The 17,998-nt window shown below is 50.1% G+C and overlaps 1 protein-coding gene across 4 annotated transcripts in view; it reads right to left on the bottom strand.

The window, feature by feature from the left end:
* Nucleotides 1-17,998, bottom strand: part of LOC111157482 (phospholipase A2 group VI) — a 53,619-nt gene that overhangs the window by 33,076 nt on the left and 2,545 nt on the right. For all 4 annotated transcript variants that reach the window (XR_002641305.1, XM_022518908.1, XM_022518911.1 and 1 more), the window contains exons 2-4: nt 16,399-16,432; nt 16,045-16,298; nt 535-750 (exon numbers count right to left, since the gene is read on the bottom strand). Coding sequence is in view for 3 of the 4 variants with exons in the window: in XM_022518908.1 (XP_022374616.1) it covers nt 535-750; nt 16,045-16,253 (425 nt within the window). In the remaining variant the exon portion in view is untranslated. The remainder of the gene's footprint in view (nt 1-534; nt 751-16,044; nt 16,299-16,398; nt 16,433-17,998) is intronic.

Genomic DNA, 17,998 nt, shown 5'->3' with positions numbered 1-17,998 from the left:
TCTAGGTCCCCGCCAGCTGGAGGGGGTGGTGGTAGGGTGGCAAAGAACAGGTCGAAAGGCAGAAAACTCATTAACCATGGCAGTTCATGTAACCTTTCTGGGTCTTAATATCCTTATCTATAAAAAAAAAAAAAAATAACAATGCCCACCCTAGGAAAGGGACAGGGCCACGGGGAGGTTAATCCCCACCATGTCCAAGAACAGGCCTGGAAGCTATCAAGGGCAGTGAGGAATTCTGAGCCTGGGGCCCTGGGGGCTGACACAAGCTGCCGCCACCTCAGGGCAAGCAGAGGAGCTGGAGTCCTGAGGCGGGGCCCACACGGTCCCCTCTAGGGGGCCACAGGAGAGAGGGCACTTGGTCTTTGGAAGGAGACACGAGGAGCTAAGGCCTCTTTTGCGCTCTCCAGAGAAGCAACCTAGCACGGATCACATCCAAGGTGCCAGGCAGCTTTCGGCTTTACAAAGGGAAACTGAGGCAGGACTGAGCCCATCCACCAACACACACATGCACTCGCACCGTCCCTCCTGGCCCACCTGATGATACGGCTGTGGTGGAAACACTCCCGGATCCCCAACTCCACCGCCAAGTGGGCCACCGACCAGCTGGGGTGGCTGCGGATGAGGTCGGTCAGCTGCTGCAGGACCTCCTCGCGCAGGGCGTGGCCGGAGCTCTCGTAGAAGGGCGGCAGCTGCAAAGAGTAGTGCTGGAAGTTCACGAGGGCGTCCGCCTCCGTCTCCAGCTGGAAGAGTCTGTGGGGCCAGGACACAGGAGAACAGGCACAGAAATGAGCCGGCTTCGGCCTACACCCTTGCTAGAGGCAGAAGCCTTGGGGCCCCCACCCTGTACACGGGTCGCTGCCTGCCTCTGGCCACACAGGGACCCACTCCAGCCAGACTCCCCTTCCCACCGCATGCACGCACTCGCACACCCACCTCCAAATGGAGTCAGGATTTTATTTTTATTTAAAAAGATTTTCGTTTCCAGTTTTTTTAATATCATGTTATGGTGCTTAAAAAAATTTTTTTAAACAAATCCTCGTTGTATCCACTTTCTATTATTTGGACGCTGATATCCGAGAGCCCTGGCCTCAAGTCCCTGGCCATCGCACACTGTAGGAAGTAAATAAGTGTGTAACTTAAATGTCCAGCAGTAGAATAGGATATAAATGGTGGCCCAGCTAAGTGATGGATTATTATACAACCATTAAGACGTGATTTTGAAAGAACAGCGAAATGTGATTTTTATAATGTCCAGTAAAAAAGCAAGATACAGGGGCGCCTGGGTGGCTCAGTGGGTTAAAGCCTCTGCCTTTGGCTCAGGTCATGATCCCATGGTCCTGGGATCGAGCCCCGCATCGGGCTCTCTGTTCAGCAGGGAGCCTGCTTTCTCCTCTCTCTGCCTGTCTCTCTGCCTACTTGTGATCTCTGTCTGTCAAATAAATAAATAAAATCTTTTTTTTTTTTTAACATTTTATTTATTTGACAGAGAGAGAGATCACAAGTAGGCAGAGGCAGGCAGAGAGAGAGGAGGAAGCAGGCTCCCCGCCGAGCAGAGAGCCTGATGCGGGGCTCGATCCCAGGACTCTGGGATCATGACCTGAGCCGAAGGCAGAGGCTTTAACCCACTGAGCCACCCAGGCGCCCCTAAATAAAATCTTTAAAAAAAAAAAAAAAAGCAAGATACAAATTTTAAGTGATACAATGTGATCTAAATTGCATTTAAAAAATATTTCAATGGGGTGCCTGGGTGGCTCCGTATTTAAAAATATTTATAATATTAAAAAATATTTTTAAAATATTTTAAAAATATTTAAATATTTAAAAAATATTTCAATGGGGTGCCTGGGTACCTCTCTCTGCCTGCCTCTCTGCCAACTTGTGATCTCTGTCAAATAAATAAAATCTTTTAAAAAAAAATGTCAAAATGTACCTGGTAGGGTAGTAGTTGAAATGTTCTTTAACCATTTCTGAAGCTTCTAAATTTTCTACTTGTGAGTTTATATAATTGCTATTTTTTTTAAAGATTTTATTTATTTATTTATTTGTCAGAGAGAGAGAGAGAGAGAGAGAGAGCGCACACAAGCAGGCAGAGCAACAGGCAGAGGCACAGAGAGAAGCAGGCTCCCTGCTGAGCAAGGAGCCCGAAGCGGGACTCGATCCCAGGACCCTGGGATCGTGACCTGAGCCGAAGGCAGTGGCTTAACCGACTGAGCCACTCAGGTGTCCCTATTTTATGTTTTTTTAAGTAGGCTCCACGCTCGGTGTGGGGCTTGAACTCATGACCCTGAGAACAAGACCTGAGCTGAGACCAAGAGTTGGATGCTCAACTGACTGAGCCACCCAGGAGCCCCTATAATTTTTATAATCAGAAAAGAAAATTATTTTTTTTTTTAACCACTCAGATGGTGCCCCTTCCCCCTAGCTCTCCCCAAAGGAAGAGAACAATCATTAGAAACTTTGCTCATTTTTAAAGAGTTGTGTTTAAGTCCAAGATTTGCTATTAAGCTGCTGGGTGACCCTTGAAAAATTCCTTCCCTCTCTGAGCCCCATATGAAACATTAGACTACCTGTACCTGTCCCACCTACCTCACAGAGGTACCAAGAGGGTCAGATGGGACAGCCAAGTAATGGCACTTTGAAAATGAATAAACATAATGACGGTTGACACTGAAGATACTTGAAGTGTTGACCAGGGCTCTCAACATGTAAGACCCATGGCTAGCCAAGGTCTAGAAGAGGTGGTGCCCAAGGAGTGTTGGCTCAGCAAGGCTCACCTGCTCTTTTCGAGATAGAGTGCGACTGTTTAGCAAATACCTACTGAGGGCATGTTCTGCACCTGCCATTGTTCTAGATGGAAGGAGTAAATTAATGAACAGAACAGATGATACTCCCCGCCTTCCTGGAGCCTGTGTTCTTAGGGGAGAGACCAACACAATGCGTAAGCGACAAATCAAAATAGGAGAGTATAATAAACCAACCAGCTGGTAGTAAGTGCTAAGGAACAAAGAAAGAAAGGCGGAGATGGAAGGAAGCCCTTCCTCATTCTCCTCGCCTGGTTTTGCTTCATTTCACCTCCCTCCTCACCTCGGAGCGCTCCGTGTTAAACGTTGTTGCTCTGTCAGTCATGATGGCACTAAATGACAACGAAATTGTGATACCAAATGACACTAAAAGGGACACTAAAAATGGATCACTGGATTTAGCATCAATAAAACATCAATGACCTTGACAAAGTACTTTTGGTGGAATGATGGGAACCGGAGCCTGACTGGAGAGGGGTGGAGAAGGACTGGGACATAAGAAATTGGAGAGGCAAGCACAGACCGCATTTGTCAAGGGTTTCGCTGCAGAGGGGAGCAAATAGAGGTAGCTAATGGGGAAAGTGGAATCAGGCATTTGAATGCTGGTGAGACGAACCCAAAAGAAAATGGGATCTGTCTGAGGACTCCCACCTCCGCAACGACAGACCAGGTACCAGGAACCAGACTGCTGTCCCAGGGACGACAAAATGTGAAAGGCATCTGCTCAAGACGCTGGACACTGAAACAGACAGGGATGAAGTGTCAGGCTGGTGGGGGTTATGGAAACCCAGGAAGTGAGCCTGGGATTTAGGGCTGCTGTCACTTGAGCAGCTGGAGGGATACACCACAGCATCAGCAACCTCCTGGGCTCCGGGGACAGGGATGGGAGGGCCCTGATGAACCCTCTTACTGTGGGCAGGGGTCCTCAAGGACTAAGGCATAAGATGAGCCACAAGGAGACAGACCCTTCCGGAGACTGCGGCTCAGCTCCAGATAATTTCCGTTCCAGAAGACGGACTAAAATTACCCTCACTGGTAATGTTCCCAGATACCTGGGAGAAGCAATATAAAAGAAATGTCAAGCCAAGCTTAATCATTTCTACAAGCGTCGTTGCAAATCCGAGGCCCAGGACATCGTCAAAACTCACCAAGCACAGGAGGAGACACTACATGAGACGAAAGAAAATCAACGGAAATAATGCATGAGGGGAATAGATCTGTAAGTAGGGGCCTGCAAATACTGACGTCATCTGATACAGACTTTAAAATGACTGTGATGGTGCACCTGGGTGGCTCAGTCAGTTAAGCATCTGCCTTTGGCTCAGGTCATGATCCCAGGGTCCAGGGATCGAGCCCTGCCTTGGGCTCCCCCTCTCCCTCCATTCATGCTCTCTCTCCTCTCTCAAATACATAAATAAAATATTTAAATAAATAAACAAATAAAATAACAGTGATAAGAGGCACCTGGCTGGTTCAGTTGGCAACACTTGCTCTTGGGGTCGTGAGTTCAAGTCCCACATTGGGCATAGAGCTTACTTAAAAAAAATAAATTAAATAACTGTGATGGGGCGCCTGGGTGGCTCAGTGGGTTAAAGCCTCTGCCTTCGGGTCAGGTTGTGATCCCGGGGTCCTGGGATCAAGCCCCGCATACGGCGCTCTGCTCCGCAGGGAGCCTGCTTCCTCCTCTCTCTCTGCCTGCCTCTCTGCCTACTTGTGATCTCTGTCAAATAAATAAATAAAAATCTTTAAAAAAATAAAAATAAAGAAAAATAAAAATAAATAAATAGATAACTGTGATCATATTCAAGAGGATAAAACAGAAGATTTAGAATTGGGGCAAAGAACTTGAATCTATTTTAAAAAATGGAAGTTTTTTTTAGCATTAAAAAACAAGTGCTGGGGCGCCTGGGTGGCTCAGTGGTTAAGCCGCTGCCTTCGGCTCAGGTCATGATCTCAGGGTTCTGGGATCGAGTCCCGCATCGGGCTCTCTGCTCAGCAGGGAGCCTGCTTCCCTCTCTCTCTCTCTCTCTGCCTGCCTCTCTGTCTACTTGTGATCTCTCTCTGTCAAATAAACAAATAAAATCTTTAAAAAAAAAAAAAAAAAAAAACAAGTGCTGAAGTGAGAACGTGGCCAGGTATAAAAGCAGATGGGACAATGTTGAAGAGAAAACTAGTAAATGGGAAGATAGGCCAGAAAAGAGGAAATAGAACAGAACGTGGGGAGCCAAAGGATGGAAATTGCAGGAAAGCAGATAAAAGACATAGGATATATAACAAAAAGATCTACCATACATTTAAGTAGAGCCGAAAAAGAACTGAAGAAAAGCCGTATTTGAAGAGTTCATATCTATGAACTCTTCAAAATTGATGGAAAGAAAAATGTCATAGTGATTGAAAATATCTCTGAGCCCTCCTACACACACACACACACACACACACACACACACACACACACAAATAGAAATCCACACTTAGGGACCCTGTAGGTTTTAAAACACGGCCCCCAAATTCTTCGACACTGCTTCATTGACACATAATGTCTCTTATCATTATCCCATGATGTCTCTCAACCCTTTCGTCTGGCTCTGCAACTGCTTGACCAACAGAATAGGGCAGAGGTGATGCTGCCCTAGTTTCTGGACCAAGGTCTTAAGAGACTGGAATTTTCTACCTCAAATTTTCTCTTGGGACCCAAGTGTCACCCCCTAGGGAAACTAACACAACCCACAGGGATGTCTCCTGGTCCTGGACCCTCAGCCGGACGAACTCCCAGCCAACAGCAGGCAGCAACTTGCCAGTTGCAAGTGAGTCATCTTAGAAGTATGTTGAGTTCTGCTCAAATTGCAGATTTTCGGGCTACGTAATTGATCGTCATTTTAAGCTGCAGAGTTTTGGGGTCTTTTCTCAAGCAACAGGAACTGAGGATGACACATATGAAACATATGTGAACATATGTGAACATACTGAAATACAACTATAATGGACACATGTACCATATTACAAAGGCTATAAACAAAATACGAAGAAATACACTAAAAAAACAGCAGAGTTTCGAGAAAGTGATCTTCAAAGGCTGACAGCCATCTACCCAGCAGTGGAAACCAGAGATAATGGAATGACATTCTTACTTAAAGAGCTAAAAGAAAATAAATGCCGGTGGGAATTCTGTACGCAGCATGCTTCCCTTTAAGTATGGAATTGAAAGTAAAACATTTCACTAATCAGGGGTGCCTGGCTGGCTCAGGGGGGAGAATCAGCAATTCTTACTAGGAGTCGGGAGTTCGAGCCCCATGCTGGGTGTAGAGATTACTTAAATAAGTAAAATTTTTAAAGACTTTTTTCACTAGACACACAAACAAAGAGAAAGAGAGAAAGGCTTTGTCATTAGTAGACCTACACAATGGAAAATATGAAAGGATCTTCTTCAGGTAGAAGGAACTGATCTCATAGGGATGGTCTAAGATACAGGAAAAAAATAAAATATCGTGAAAAATGGCAAATAGGTATGTGAATCTAAATAAGGATTGGTGGCAAAATATCCTGCTGGGTTTAAAATAAAGACAGAATATATAGTGTGTGTGTGTGTGTGTGTGTGTGTGTGTGTGTGTGTGTGTGTGTGTGTAGGTATGTGTCTATATGTGGCATAGAAGCCTGGGAATAAATGAGGTTTAGAAGTCCTAAGACCCATTTATTGTTCTGGAAGACACTAAAGTGCCAATTATTCTTCAATAAGGCCGAGGATGTTGTGTTACAATCTCTTGGGTTCTCTCAAGAACTGGGAAGGGTTTCAGATTTTGCCCTACTTGCAAACTAACAAGTTAGCCTGACACAGTTGCATAGACACTGGCAGAAGAAACAAGATTCCTGGATCAAAGACAAAGGGCGATGTACTGCTCACAGCAATGCAGTGGCCAGTTTCCATGTTTGTGCCAACTCCCTGGGATCCAGTTCCCAGAGGGTGACATGAAGAGGGCCAGGTGACACCTGCTCCCGTTGCACTAGGAGAGAGAGAAGCCTAGTGTGTTGGGAACTTGAATCTTCTACCACCGTCAACAAGCAAATCTGCCAAAACTTTGCTTTGGAAAATGATGTGATCCTTATTACATAAGAGAGTAAGCAAACCTCCCCTCTGCTCTAGGGAAAGACCCGATCTCTATCTTCTAAGACTGCTTGCTATATAAAATCCTTGTAAAGACAGCCTGGAACAAAGGAAGTCCGTGTCTCTGCTCATAAGACTTGAGGACCCATGAGAAACCCGTGGAGAACTGTTCCCCAATAGCTATCACTAAAAGATCTAATCAGGGGTGCCTGGCTGGCTCAGGTGGGAGAATCAGCAATTCTTACTCACTAAAAGAGAATGACAGAATGCATAACTTCCAAACTGACAGGGAGGGGACACAAGGCATAATAAGAGAACATTCGAGCATGAATTACAAAACCATTACGCTAAGTGAAAAAAAAAAGTCATATGACGACACGCTGTATGATTAGAAGGCAAAACCATAGTGATAGAAAGCAGATCCCTGTTTGCTGGGTGCTGTGGTGGGTGCAGGGGACTTACTGCAAAGGAGCAGGGAGGGAATTTTGGAGACTACAGAAATGTTCTGCATCTTGACTGCGGTGATGGCACAGGGCAGGCATCTTTCCTGAAACTCATCAAGTGCCTCATGTCAAACTGGTATATTTCATTTTTTTGTAAGTTGCATCTCAGTAAAGCTACCTAATCTCTAGGTAGCTTAAGATCTCAAGGTCCTAAAAAAATGTTTTTTTTTAAAGCAATTAAATTTTTTAAGCAATTTTTTAAAAATTTTTAAAGCAATTAAATTATCCATAATTCCAGCAAAAAAAAAAAAACACAAACAACTAAACAAATCTGCCATCACACTGGAATATTTTAATAACATTTACTACTCATAAAAAACAATGAAACAAACAAACAAAAAATCCCATTAGTAAACCTGACCTGGCAGACATATATGAAACACTATTCCCACCAGCTACAGAATACATGTTCTTTTCGAGCCACACAAACCAAAGTTAGAAATACTGGACATAAACTGGGCTGTAAAGTAAATCTAACAAATTTCAAAGACCTGAAAATACTGAGACTATGCTCTCTGACCATGATGAAACTAAGCAAGAGATTAATAACAAAAAGAGAATGAAAAGTTTTCCATACATTTGAAAATTAAGCAAGATACATACAAACTAGCAATGGTTCAAGGAAGAGGTCATGGAGAAACTCGGGAAATGTCCTGACTCGGTGGTAATGTAAATATTCTGTTATCAGCCTTGCCGGGGGGAACCTCCACCTCTGGATAGGACAAAGGAGCTTATACCAAACTAGCCTGCCTACTGAAAATGAACAGAAAGGAAGGATCGAATGCAGATGAGGACCTGGAAGCGCTGGAGGGAAACTGAGGCAGGCGAGGATACAGGGCCAAGACTGTAGAGAAGAGGGAGGCCCCGCATCTTCACTCCAGGCATTCTGGGATCTGTGACGCAGGATATGAAGGACAGAAAGGCCAGGAGGCAGCCAGATGCTGCTGGCATCCCCCCTCCAGGCTGCGCGGACAGAAGCCGGCATCCGGAGTTGCCGAGAAGACCAGAACTTGAGGGAAATCACAGGGAAGCAAGCCCAAAGTTCTACACGGAATCTTCTCTCGTAAGCTAGGCAGAGCAAGATGTCAAGAAAACAAACGGAGGGGAGCCTGGGTGGCTCAGTGGGTTAAAGCCTCTGCCTTTGGCTCAGGTCATGATCTCAGGGTCCTGGGATCGAGCCCCGCATTGGGCTTTCTGCTTAGCAGGGAGCCTGCTTCCTCCTCTCTCTGCCTGCCTCTCTGCCTACTTGTGATCTCTGTATGTCAAATAAATAATAAATAAAATCTTAAAAAAAAGAAAGAAAGAAATCAAACGGAAAACAGCAACAGAGAGGACCCAGAGCTGAGCGGAAACTATGGCCAGTTTTCAGTCCTCGAAAAACAGAGATTCAAGTTCAAGGCCCGCCAGGTGGAAGGACCCTGGTAAACCAAGGCCTTCCGCTGAGGCTTGAGAACTTCTATCCCCCTGAGAGTAAACATGATGACGGAGGAGTCAATTCCAGGTAGATAATCAATCCAGTGATGGAAGGCAAAAAAATAAAGCTTCTGGAAGATGCTATAGAAAAATATTCTCAACTCCTCCTGGTAGAGAAGGACTTTGTTAAACAATACCAGAAAGCAAATGGTAAAAATGAGTGACACTAACTTCCTTGAGACTAAGAACTCTTGTTTGTCAACAGATCGTATCGGAAATCCAACTGCAAGCCACTGAGGGGAGATGGCCGCAAGACACGTAACCAACAACAGGTGTGTATTTGAATAGAGAACAGAAATCTTCACCATCAGGAGGAGACCAGAAAGGCATTATCTGAGGAAGCTGAGGCTGTGTACGGTCTCAGCTCACCCATTCCACTCCCCGCTACAGACGCCTGGCAGGAAAGCATGCAAACACGCACCAAGAAAACCGGAAGCAGCCCCAAATTCCCATCTATGAATGAAGCTGAGGATAGTTAACACAGTGGAATTGTCCTGAGTGGAAGAAGCTGGACCCAGTTTCATGCAAAAATATATACAGAAATCTCACAGACAGAATGCTGAGCAGACAAGCCAGGCACAGAAGCAACTGCCTTACAAGCCAGGTTCATGGCTGCCTTTTGGGGGCAAGGGAGCAGAAGGGGCGGGGCTCCCAGGGCGCAGCGATGTTCCACCTTTTGACGTGGGGGCTGGTTAGAGGTATCTGTGATCCGTCATTGAGCTGTGTGTACGTCTCTCTGTGCGGCGTATTTCCCTATTTTTAACTAGTTTAGAGAGAGAACAGGAGGAGGGAACTGGGGACAGCTGAACAGAGGCAGTGCCTGGGGACGAAAGTGAAGTCAAGAATGAAATTTTTCAAAAGAGGGGAAAAACACCCAAAATCCCAGCACATTTGTATAGCAGTGGAAAATACCTAGTCAAGAGGGAGAAGTCACAGAGGAGAGAGGAAAGAATTGCTGAACTGATGTCCTGCAGGGGATGAGGGGACGTTGACCTTGACGGGAACTGGCCTGTACAGTGACAACAGGGAAGCCCTAGTATGTGGGTGCAGTTGTGGGTGCCCCGGGTGGGGGCACTCACCAGCTGCAGGTAAGCACGGAGAGGGCAGGTAGGGAAGGACATGGTCAGGGTGGCCTGCTGGCCCCAAGCCCAGGGCTGCCAAAGGGCAGGGCTCACTTGAAGTGGGACAAGCAGCATGGAGGGGAGCCCCATGCTAGAATTAACTAGTGTTGGCGTTCTGCCAAGCCAAGATGACAAAGAAAGAAGTAAGAAAGCAGCGAGAGTATGCAAGGGTGTGATCATCATGACAGGCCACGAGTTTCTGCAGGGCAAGAAGTGAAGTCCACGAACGGGACGTGGCAGGGGGATGGCTGGGTTCATGTCTGCAGGGGGCGGGGAACTTGGCATTCAGAGAACAAGGGAGGAGATGGAAAGACAGGAGGTAGAGGGTGGAAAGCGGGGTGCTCGCCATTGGTATTTGTGGGAGAGCCCCTGTTACTGCTGATGACAAGGTCCAGGGAATGGCCATGTGGGCTGGGAGAGGTCTGGCCCCAAAAGCCGTGGGTGTATGGAGGGGCACTCTGCGAATTTCAGTCACCGAGTCAGGACAGGTAGAGTGATGGAGAGAGGGAGCTCGGGGCCACAGGCTCCCAGCCTCAGGGTGTGGGGGAAACTCCAGGACAGAGCGCGGGTTGTACAGGTCGACGTGAATTTCAAGTCCGGGGAGCAAAGGGGCACCCAGTCCCACTTCCAGGCCCAGTGGGGAAAATACCAGGAGAAAATTCTCTCAAGGCCCCCAGGGGAGAGCCAGGTTTGGGTTAGAGCCACAGGTGAAAGATTCTCAGAAAACGTTGAGGACCTGGAGGACTCATAAGGTTGTCTTCTCCCTCTCTTCTAGAACCGAGCCCCCAGACAAAAGCCACCTGGCATTATCTCTGGGGAGCCTTTGCTTTGGCTGGGAGTGGCCTGTGGATGAGCCCCAGGGGATCCGTGAACTTCAAAAAAATCACATGAAAATGTGCGTCGACACATTTGGGGGGCGGATGGAGAGGTCCTAGGGTCCTGGGCCAAAAAAATGGCCCCAAGAACCACTAGGCTAGGGCCAGTTTCAGAGCTGAGCACCAGCCCCTCCTACAGGTCCCCCAAAGGGCTCCTCCTCCATCCCCATCCCTTTGTGCCTTTGCTCTCCATGTGCCTCTCCCTGCAGAGCCCTCCCTCCCTCCCTTGTAGGTCCAGATCTCACCCAGCTCCCCCCATACCCCTTTTCCAACTCCTCCTATCAAACACACATCTACCTCCAGGGGCCACGCGCTCATCACCCACTCAACAAATACTAAGCATCACAGTAGGCATTAGCAGAAAGGACTCAGCCCCAGACGCCATCCCGCAGGAGCTCGGCGGTCTAGCGGGGACACAGAAGTGAAGCAGACACAGGCTGATCCCAGGCAGGAGGGGCTGACCGAAGTAGGGACCGTGCTGAGAGAGAAGAGAGCGGGCGAGGACCGGCCCACAGAGCAGGCAGCGGGGTACGGTGAGGACAGAGAAAGAAGTGTAAAAAGGTGAGGTCTGTCTGGGGAGCCTAAGAGCTTTACTTTGTTCGCGTTCTTTTATCCCCCTGCATACCGCGTACGGACCTCATTTGCTGGCTACCGCCTGAGCTCCTGGAGGACAGAGCTGCTGGATTCACCTCTGCAGGGAGAGGATGGGCTGCGGGCTGGACAGATCGGGAAGGAGCAAGCAAGGGGCATGTAGCTGGCTCGGCTCGTCTGAGGTGCTGACCGGCAGTTCCCTTTCTGAGGGCCTCAAAAATCAGCCCCTGGGACGCCTGGGTGGCTCAGTGGGTTAAAGCCTCTGCCTTCGGCTCAGGTCAGGATCTCAGGGTCCTGGGATCGAGCCCCACGTCGGGGCTGCCTGCCTCTCTGCCTACCTCTCTCTGCCTGCCTCTCTGCCTACTTGTGATCTCTGTCTGTCAAATAAATAAATAAAATCTTTAAAAAAAAATCAGCCCCCTTTTAAGAGGCAAAGATCACATGGCGCACATGCTTCGATCATTCTTTTTTTTTTTTTTTAAGATTTTGTTTATTTATTTATTTGAGACACACAAAGAGAGAGAAAAAACACAAGCAGCGGGGAGGGGCATTGGAAGAGGGAAAGCAGGCTCCTCGCTGAGTAGGGAGCCTGACGCAGAGCGGGGCTCAATCCCAGGACCCCAGGATCATGACCTGAGCTAAAGGCAGATGCTGAACCAGCTGAGCCCCCCAGGCGCCCCCTGCTCTGATCATTCTTTCTAGGATTCCTGGAAAGAGGAGTCTTATTTCTGCTAAGATACCAGTGGAGAGCTGGCGGGTTTCATCAAATATCACATGTCACCAGCAAATGTCAGTAGTAAATGATTAATTCGTAGCAGGAACACAAGTATGGATGTTATCATAATGTCCACACAAGGCTACTGGTGACCACCCTGGCGCTCATACAGAGGAGCCAGGGCTCTGGACCATATGTCAGGCCGGGGGCCCTGCTCTCCCACTGCCCCTTCCCCCCCTCACACTATTTCTCTAATAAATAAATAATTTTTTTTTTTTTTAAAGGCAGGGGGCACCTGAATAAGTTGGGTAAGCATCTGCTTTCAGCTCAAGTCATGATCCTGGGGTCCTGGGATCAAGCCCCGCATCAGGCTCCCTGCTCAGTGGGGAGTCTGCTTTTCCTTCTCCCTCTCTCCCAGTTTGTGCTCGCTCACTTGCTCTCTCACAATCTCTCTCTCAAATAAATAAAATCTTAAGCAGCCTGAAGAGGAAGTCTAGTAAACCGTACCTTCCTTCTAGAAACTGCAGGATGCCAGGGGCTGCAGGGAGACCCCACGAAGCCTAAGAGAAACCCAGGGCTCTGGCCCTCGCTCCAGGGTCACACCCCAGGCCTTGGCATTGCCATTTCTGCAACTCTTTATCACCTCCCCTCCTGCTTCCCAGCTTACCCCTCAACTGCCCTGAAGCCATCAGTCCCCAGTCCCAACAGAGGACACGGCGCACAGCGGCCCTCTGCTGACACTGCCGAAGTTGCGCGAGTACATCCCACGGGTCGCACAAACCTAGGTGTGCCAGGCTCCTTGCTGGGTACTGGGGGCTGCGCTGGGGCGAACAAGACAGACGCAGCCACAACCCTCGTGGGGTCGGTGGTCTCCCAGGAAGCCGGTCTACTAAGCACGGGGATGGAGTGCTACGGGACACGCAGAGGCAGCTCCTCTAGCCTAAAGGTCAGGGAAGGGCGAGCAGAAGTGAGGCAGGCAAAGAGGGGGAGAATGTCTGAGGCCGACGGCGTAAGAGTCCAGGCTAAAGCCAGGGGCACAAGGTGGCAAGTGCTGAGACCGGAGGGAGAAGCCAGGCTTGATCACACAGGCCCTTTCAAGCCAGGCTAAGCAGCTGATGTGTTAAGGAAACAGGGACTTCTTGAAGAATGAAGCAGGGGAGTGAGCGATCAGATTTGTCCTTTGGGAAGATCTCTCTGGAAGCAGCTGGGAAGAGGATGGGAGGCAAGCAAATACAGGAAGAGTAACAGGCTGGGAGATGGAGTGCGTCTGGAGTTGCGTGTGCAAGGACCATGGCCTTGAAAGAGAGCCGGCGATAAAATGGAGAACAACAGAAGCCTGGATTTTGGACTGGCATGGGGCCGGGATACGAGCTGCACTTCCCAGCCTCCCCTGCAGTTAGCTGTGGCCATGTGACGAAGTCTCGCCAACGGGATTCAGGTGGAGGGGTGTGCCACTTCCCAGAAGGCCCTAGTGAGGAGGAGGGTGCCCTTGTTCACCCTGTCTACCTTTCTGCTAACCAGGAAGGTGGCTGTGATGGCTGGATCCGGCACGGCCATCTGGGACCATGTGGTTGCCTAGAGAATGAAGCCCACATGTGGTAGAGCAACAAGACAGCAAGAGCTGGGCCCTCAGGGACTAGTGGGGGGGGGGGTCCCAGGGGACCACTCTCTGCTGTGGTTGTCACTTAGGAGAAAACTAAAATTCTATCCTTCAAGCCAAACTTAAGCATAATTGACGGAGAAGCAGCAGCAGACTCAAGATATGTCTGGCAGGGGAGCCCGACAGAACTCAGTAATGGCCCAGATCTTGCAGGGCAGGGAGCCTGAGGAATCAAGATCGCTCCTGGGCTTCTGGGCAGCACAACCTCGTGCAGGGATGGCGATGCCATCTGCTGAAACGGAAATGCTTGGGCGAGAGCAGGTCAGGAGAAGAGACAAAAGAGTCCAGAGCCAAGTGAGGGACGTGAGGAATTCCGAGAGGAGACACGTGCTTGGCTTGAAACCCCACCCAATGCTCCCTATTCTGTTCGAACGCATGGAAACACACAGCGGCACAGAAAGGAGAAATGGCTTAGAAGCCGGAAGACACGGGGCGCCTGGGTGGCTCAGTGGGTTAAAGCCTCTGCCTTTGGCTCAGGTCATGATCCCGGGGTCCTGAGATCGAGCCCCACATTGGGCTCTCTGCTCATCAGGGAGCCTGCTTCCTCCTCTCTCTCTCTGCCTGCCTCTCGGCCTACTTGTGATTTCTCTCTGTCAAATAAATAAATAAAATTTAAAAAAAAAAAAAAAAGAAGAAGAAGCCGGGAGACACAGATTCTGTTCCTTCACTGCTTCTCATGCAACCTTAAATGACTCACTTATCGTCCTAAGCCTCAGTGTTTTTATCTGTAAAATGGGATACTGCCTTCCTTGCTTCCCTCAACGGGTCATTGGAGGATGGCATTGCCATTTCTCTAACTCACACCATATGGGAAAGTACTACAAAGTGCCCCCCAATTAAGGGCAGTAAATAAAGATGCAGGTAACACACTGCTGGCGAAGAGTTTAACCCCCTGGGATGGTAATCTGCCCACAGAGGGGCTCAAGCTTGCTGGGACAGATCTGGAGTCCTGTCAGGGGACATTTACGGCTGACAGGACTTGGTGATAGTGGAGGGCGGTGGAGCCCCACCATGTTCCTTGCCCCACCGCCCGCTGTGGGGGCCTCTGCCTCGGTTTCCCCATGCAACCAGACCCAAATTCTCCCCCCCGATTGGCCTCTTCTGCTCTCCTCCTGTTGGCTGGACCCTGACTCCCAGCCTGCCACTTTCTGAGACTCCTACCACGCCTCCTCAAGGGGAATGAGCCCAGAGGTTCCCTCAGGCCTCAAGTGCTCACCAGAGCCCTGAGCATACCAGGGATCCGGCCCGGAGCTATTGGCCTGTGGGCGCCCCCCACCCCACGCCTCTGCCTGCCTACAATGACCTTATCCACTCTCCTCTGCCAGACACATTCCTCCTCATTCTACGCTCTGAGGAGCCCGCCAGGAAGGGATAGCCTGCTTGTGTCCTCACCATCCGCTTCTACCCACAGCTCTCCTCACGTGGTTGGTACGATGCCTGCCAGGCATGTGGTCTCCACTCAAGACTGCACATAAAGGCACGGAGCATATCTTGTCATCTCACAGTGCCAGCGGGGCCTGGCCCAGGGCCTGGAACTCCTGAGCCACCACAGATGCCCGGTGCCCGGTGAAGAGATGGACGGCGGGCTGGCCAGACGGATGAACGAACGGAAAAAGGCCCATCAGCACTCGCCCAGCTCAGGACCAGTCTGCCAAGCTCCTCGGGACCCTGCATTTTGGGTGCCCGGCCACTCCTCTCCCTTTATGCCAACCAGCCCTGCCCCTGGGTTCCTACCCTTCCCTTCAAGCCCACGGGAGACCCAGCATGCCCGGAAAAGTGACCACTGTCCACCCAACACACTTTCTTGAACAAACCTTGGCCAGCCCCTACAAGGGCAGTCATGCCTTTAAAGACCCAGAGTTACAGGGGAAGCCTGGACTTTACCCGATTTGACCCTGCAAGCTCTCCTGTCTTTCCTCCTTCCCTCCCTCTGCGGGGGCCCAGCCAGAGGCAGGGAAAAGCCAGGCCTTCTACCCTCACGCCCCTGCTGTGGGGACCCTGCTGGGCCAGAAGGTAGGATCTAGGAGGTCCCTCTCCCCACCCCCTCCCACCCTTCTCCAGAGCCCTCAGATGCTTGGCCCCAGGAAGCTGCTCTTCAGGCCGGGACCGCCAGTCTGAGGAGCCCAAGGAAAGAAGTGTCTGTGTGTGTGTGTCTGTGTGTCTGTGTGTCTGTGTGTGTGTGTGGCAGCTGTCGACCGTCACCCACCGGAATCCACTCTGTGAGTTTCTGGGGTTGACCAGGATGCAGTCCCAGGTGTGATTGGGAATGTTCTGGAACAGAATCAGCTGCCCTTCCTCCTGAACCCGGCCACTCGAGGTGTAGTCCGCCACAGCCACCTCCTTCACCCGGAATGGGTTTGAGAACAAGTTGGTGACGCTACTCAGGGTATTGACCAGGCGCCCAAAGAACTGCATCTTCTGTGGGGCGGGGGGCTGGGCCCCACCGCCTGCCCCCTCAGCCTGGAAGAAAACGGGGTCTCTGGTCAGCTGGGCTCGGTCTCCCATGCCCACCTCACCAAGGACAGCAGTTCCCTGCTCAGGCTCCCAGACGGCTCCCCACCAGTGCTGGTCCTCTGCTTCTGGCCAGGAGGGACCTGGAAAGGGGGGAAGAGAGAGAGAGAGACGACGCTGAGTCAGGGGTGAGAAGTCCCGACGGGCAGCTTCAGAGTGGCCACCATCCACGGAGGACCAGAAGCGTCCCGCTTCCGGGCAAGGGTCCCCCCAGAGCCTCAGCTTTCTCATCTGCGGTACGGACCCTATCGCTCAAGGAGACGACAGACAGGAAAATGCAGTCACAGACGATCCTGCCCTGTCCAAAGGGAGGGGCTCTTGTCAGCGCTCAGAAAGCTTGGCGTGAGTCATTCCAATTCAACCAACAAAACCAGGGTCCCCTCTCGACCAGATACAGCCAGGGGACTGGGATCGGCCCACACTCCATCAGGGGAGGGGGACCGTGGGCATGGGTCTCCCAATTTTTGGTGCCTGCTACCACTGCTCTTTCCCAAGGAGCTCTGAGAGAACACGAAACCAGATGCCTCAGAAATGAACGTGAACGTGCAGACTCAGCAGCAGTGAACGTGTATGTGGATGGAAACGTTACACTTGCAGATTCCAAGGGTCCCAGTTTCTGCTGTGGAAACTGTCCCCAGTTTGGGGGACAGAATGAGATGTCGCATATTTGCCTAGGTTCCCAGAAAGCGTAGTGCATTCCTAAGGCAGTGCCACCAAAGTCGGGTGACATTTAGCTGGAGGTTGCCCTCTGGCTCCGCTCCAGGAAGTCACCCGCCAAAAGTGCAGCCCAGACACCGAGGACAGAGCATGGAAGTGTGGGCACTCCAGAGGGGAGAAGACGCGTCAGTGGACACTGTGTGTGTGTGCTCAGCTGTTGAGATGATCAAGCTTAGGGATAAAAGGAAGAACAAGAAGCCCCAAAGAACCACGGATAAAGGGAGGAAGGGCCAGTAATGATAATTAGACCAGGAGACCGAGTACTTCCTGGGCACGGGCCCTAAGCTTTACTTTATGCGACTGTCCCCTTTCAGTCTCTGCAAAGGCAGAGGGCTGGAGCAAAACCGTGTTCCCATCCCTGCCTGCTGTGTGTCCTTGGGCAAGTCACTTAACCCCTCTGTGTCTCAGTTTCCTTATCTGTAACATGAGAACCACGGCAGAGCCCAACAGTAGAACCTGGCAGACAGTAACTGCTCCATAGGCATCAGGCCTCATCACTTCCTTCGCCCTCCCTTTAATGCACAAAGAAATGAAGATGGCGACTTAAAGAGCTCTAGAAGCATCCTGAAGCTTTGTAATGTCCTTCCTCTTAAAATCAGTAGTAAGATGTGGTGTGAGCAGACTATGAGCCTCAATGTCCCCTTTACAATGAGGATAGTGCTCGGGGCACATGAGTGGCTCAATCGGTTGAGTGTCTGACTCTTGATTTCAGCTCAGGTCATCTCAGGGTCGCAAGATCGAGTCCCACATCAGGCTCTGCACTCAGTGGGGAGTCTGCTTGGGATTCTCTCTCTCCCTCTGCCCCTCGCCCTGTCCTCACTCTCTTTCACTTGCTCTCTCTAAAATCAATTTTTAAAAATGAGGACAAGCTCCCCTCTTTGGCACTGTGAGGATTAAACAAGAATGGTCTTAAGAATGTTTAGACCAGGGGC

Source organism: Enhydra lutris, unplaced genomic scaffold, assembly GCF_002288905.1.
Source record: "Enhydra lutris kenyoni isolate GAN:26980312 unplaced genomic scaffold, ASM228890v2 scaffoldscaffold55, whole genome shotgun sequence".
Lineage (NCBI taxonomy): Eukaryota > Metazoa > Chordata > Mammalia > Carnivora > Mustelidae > Enhydra > Enhydra lutris.
Note: the sequence above shows the minus strand (reverse complement) of the source record. Positions and strands in the feature narration are given on the sequence as shown.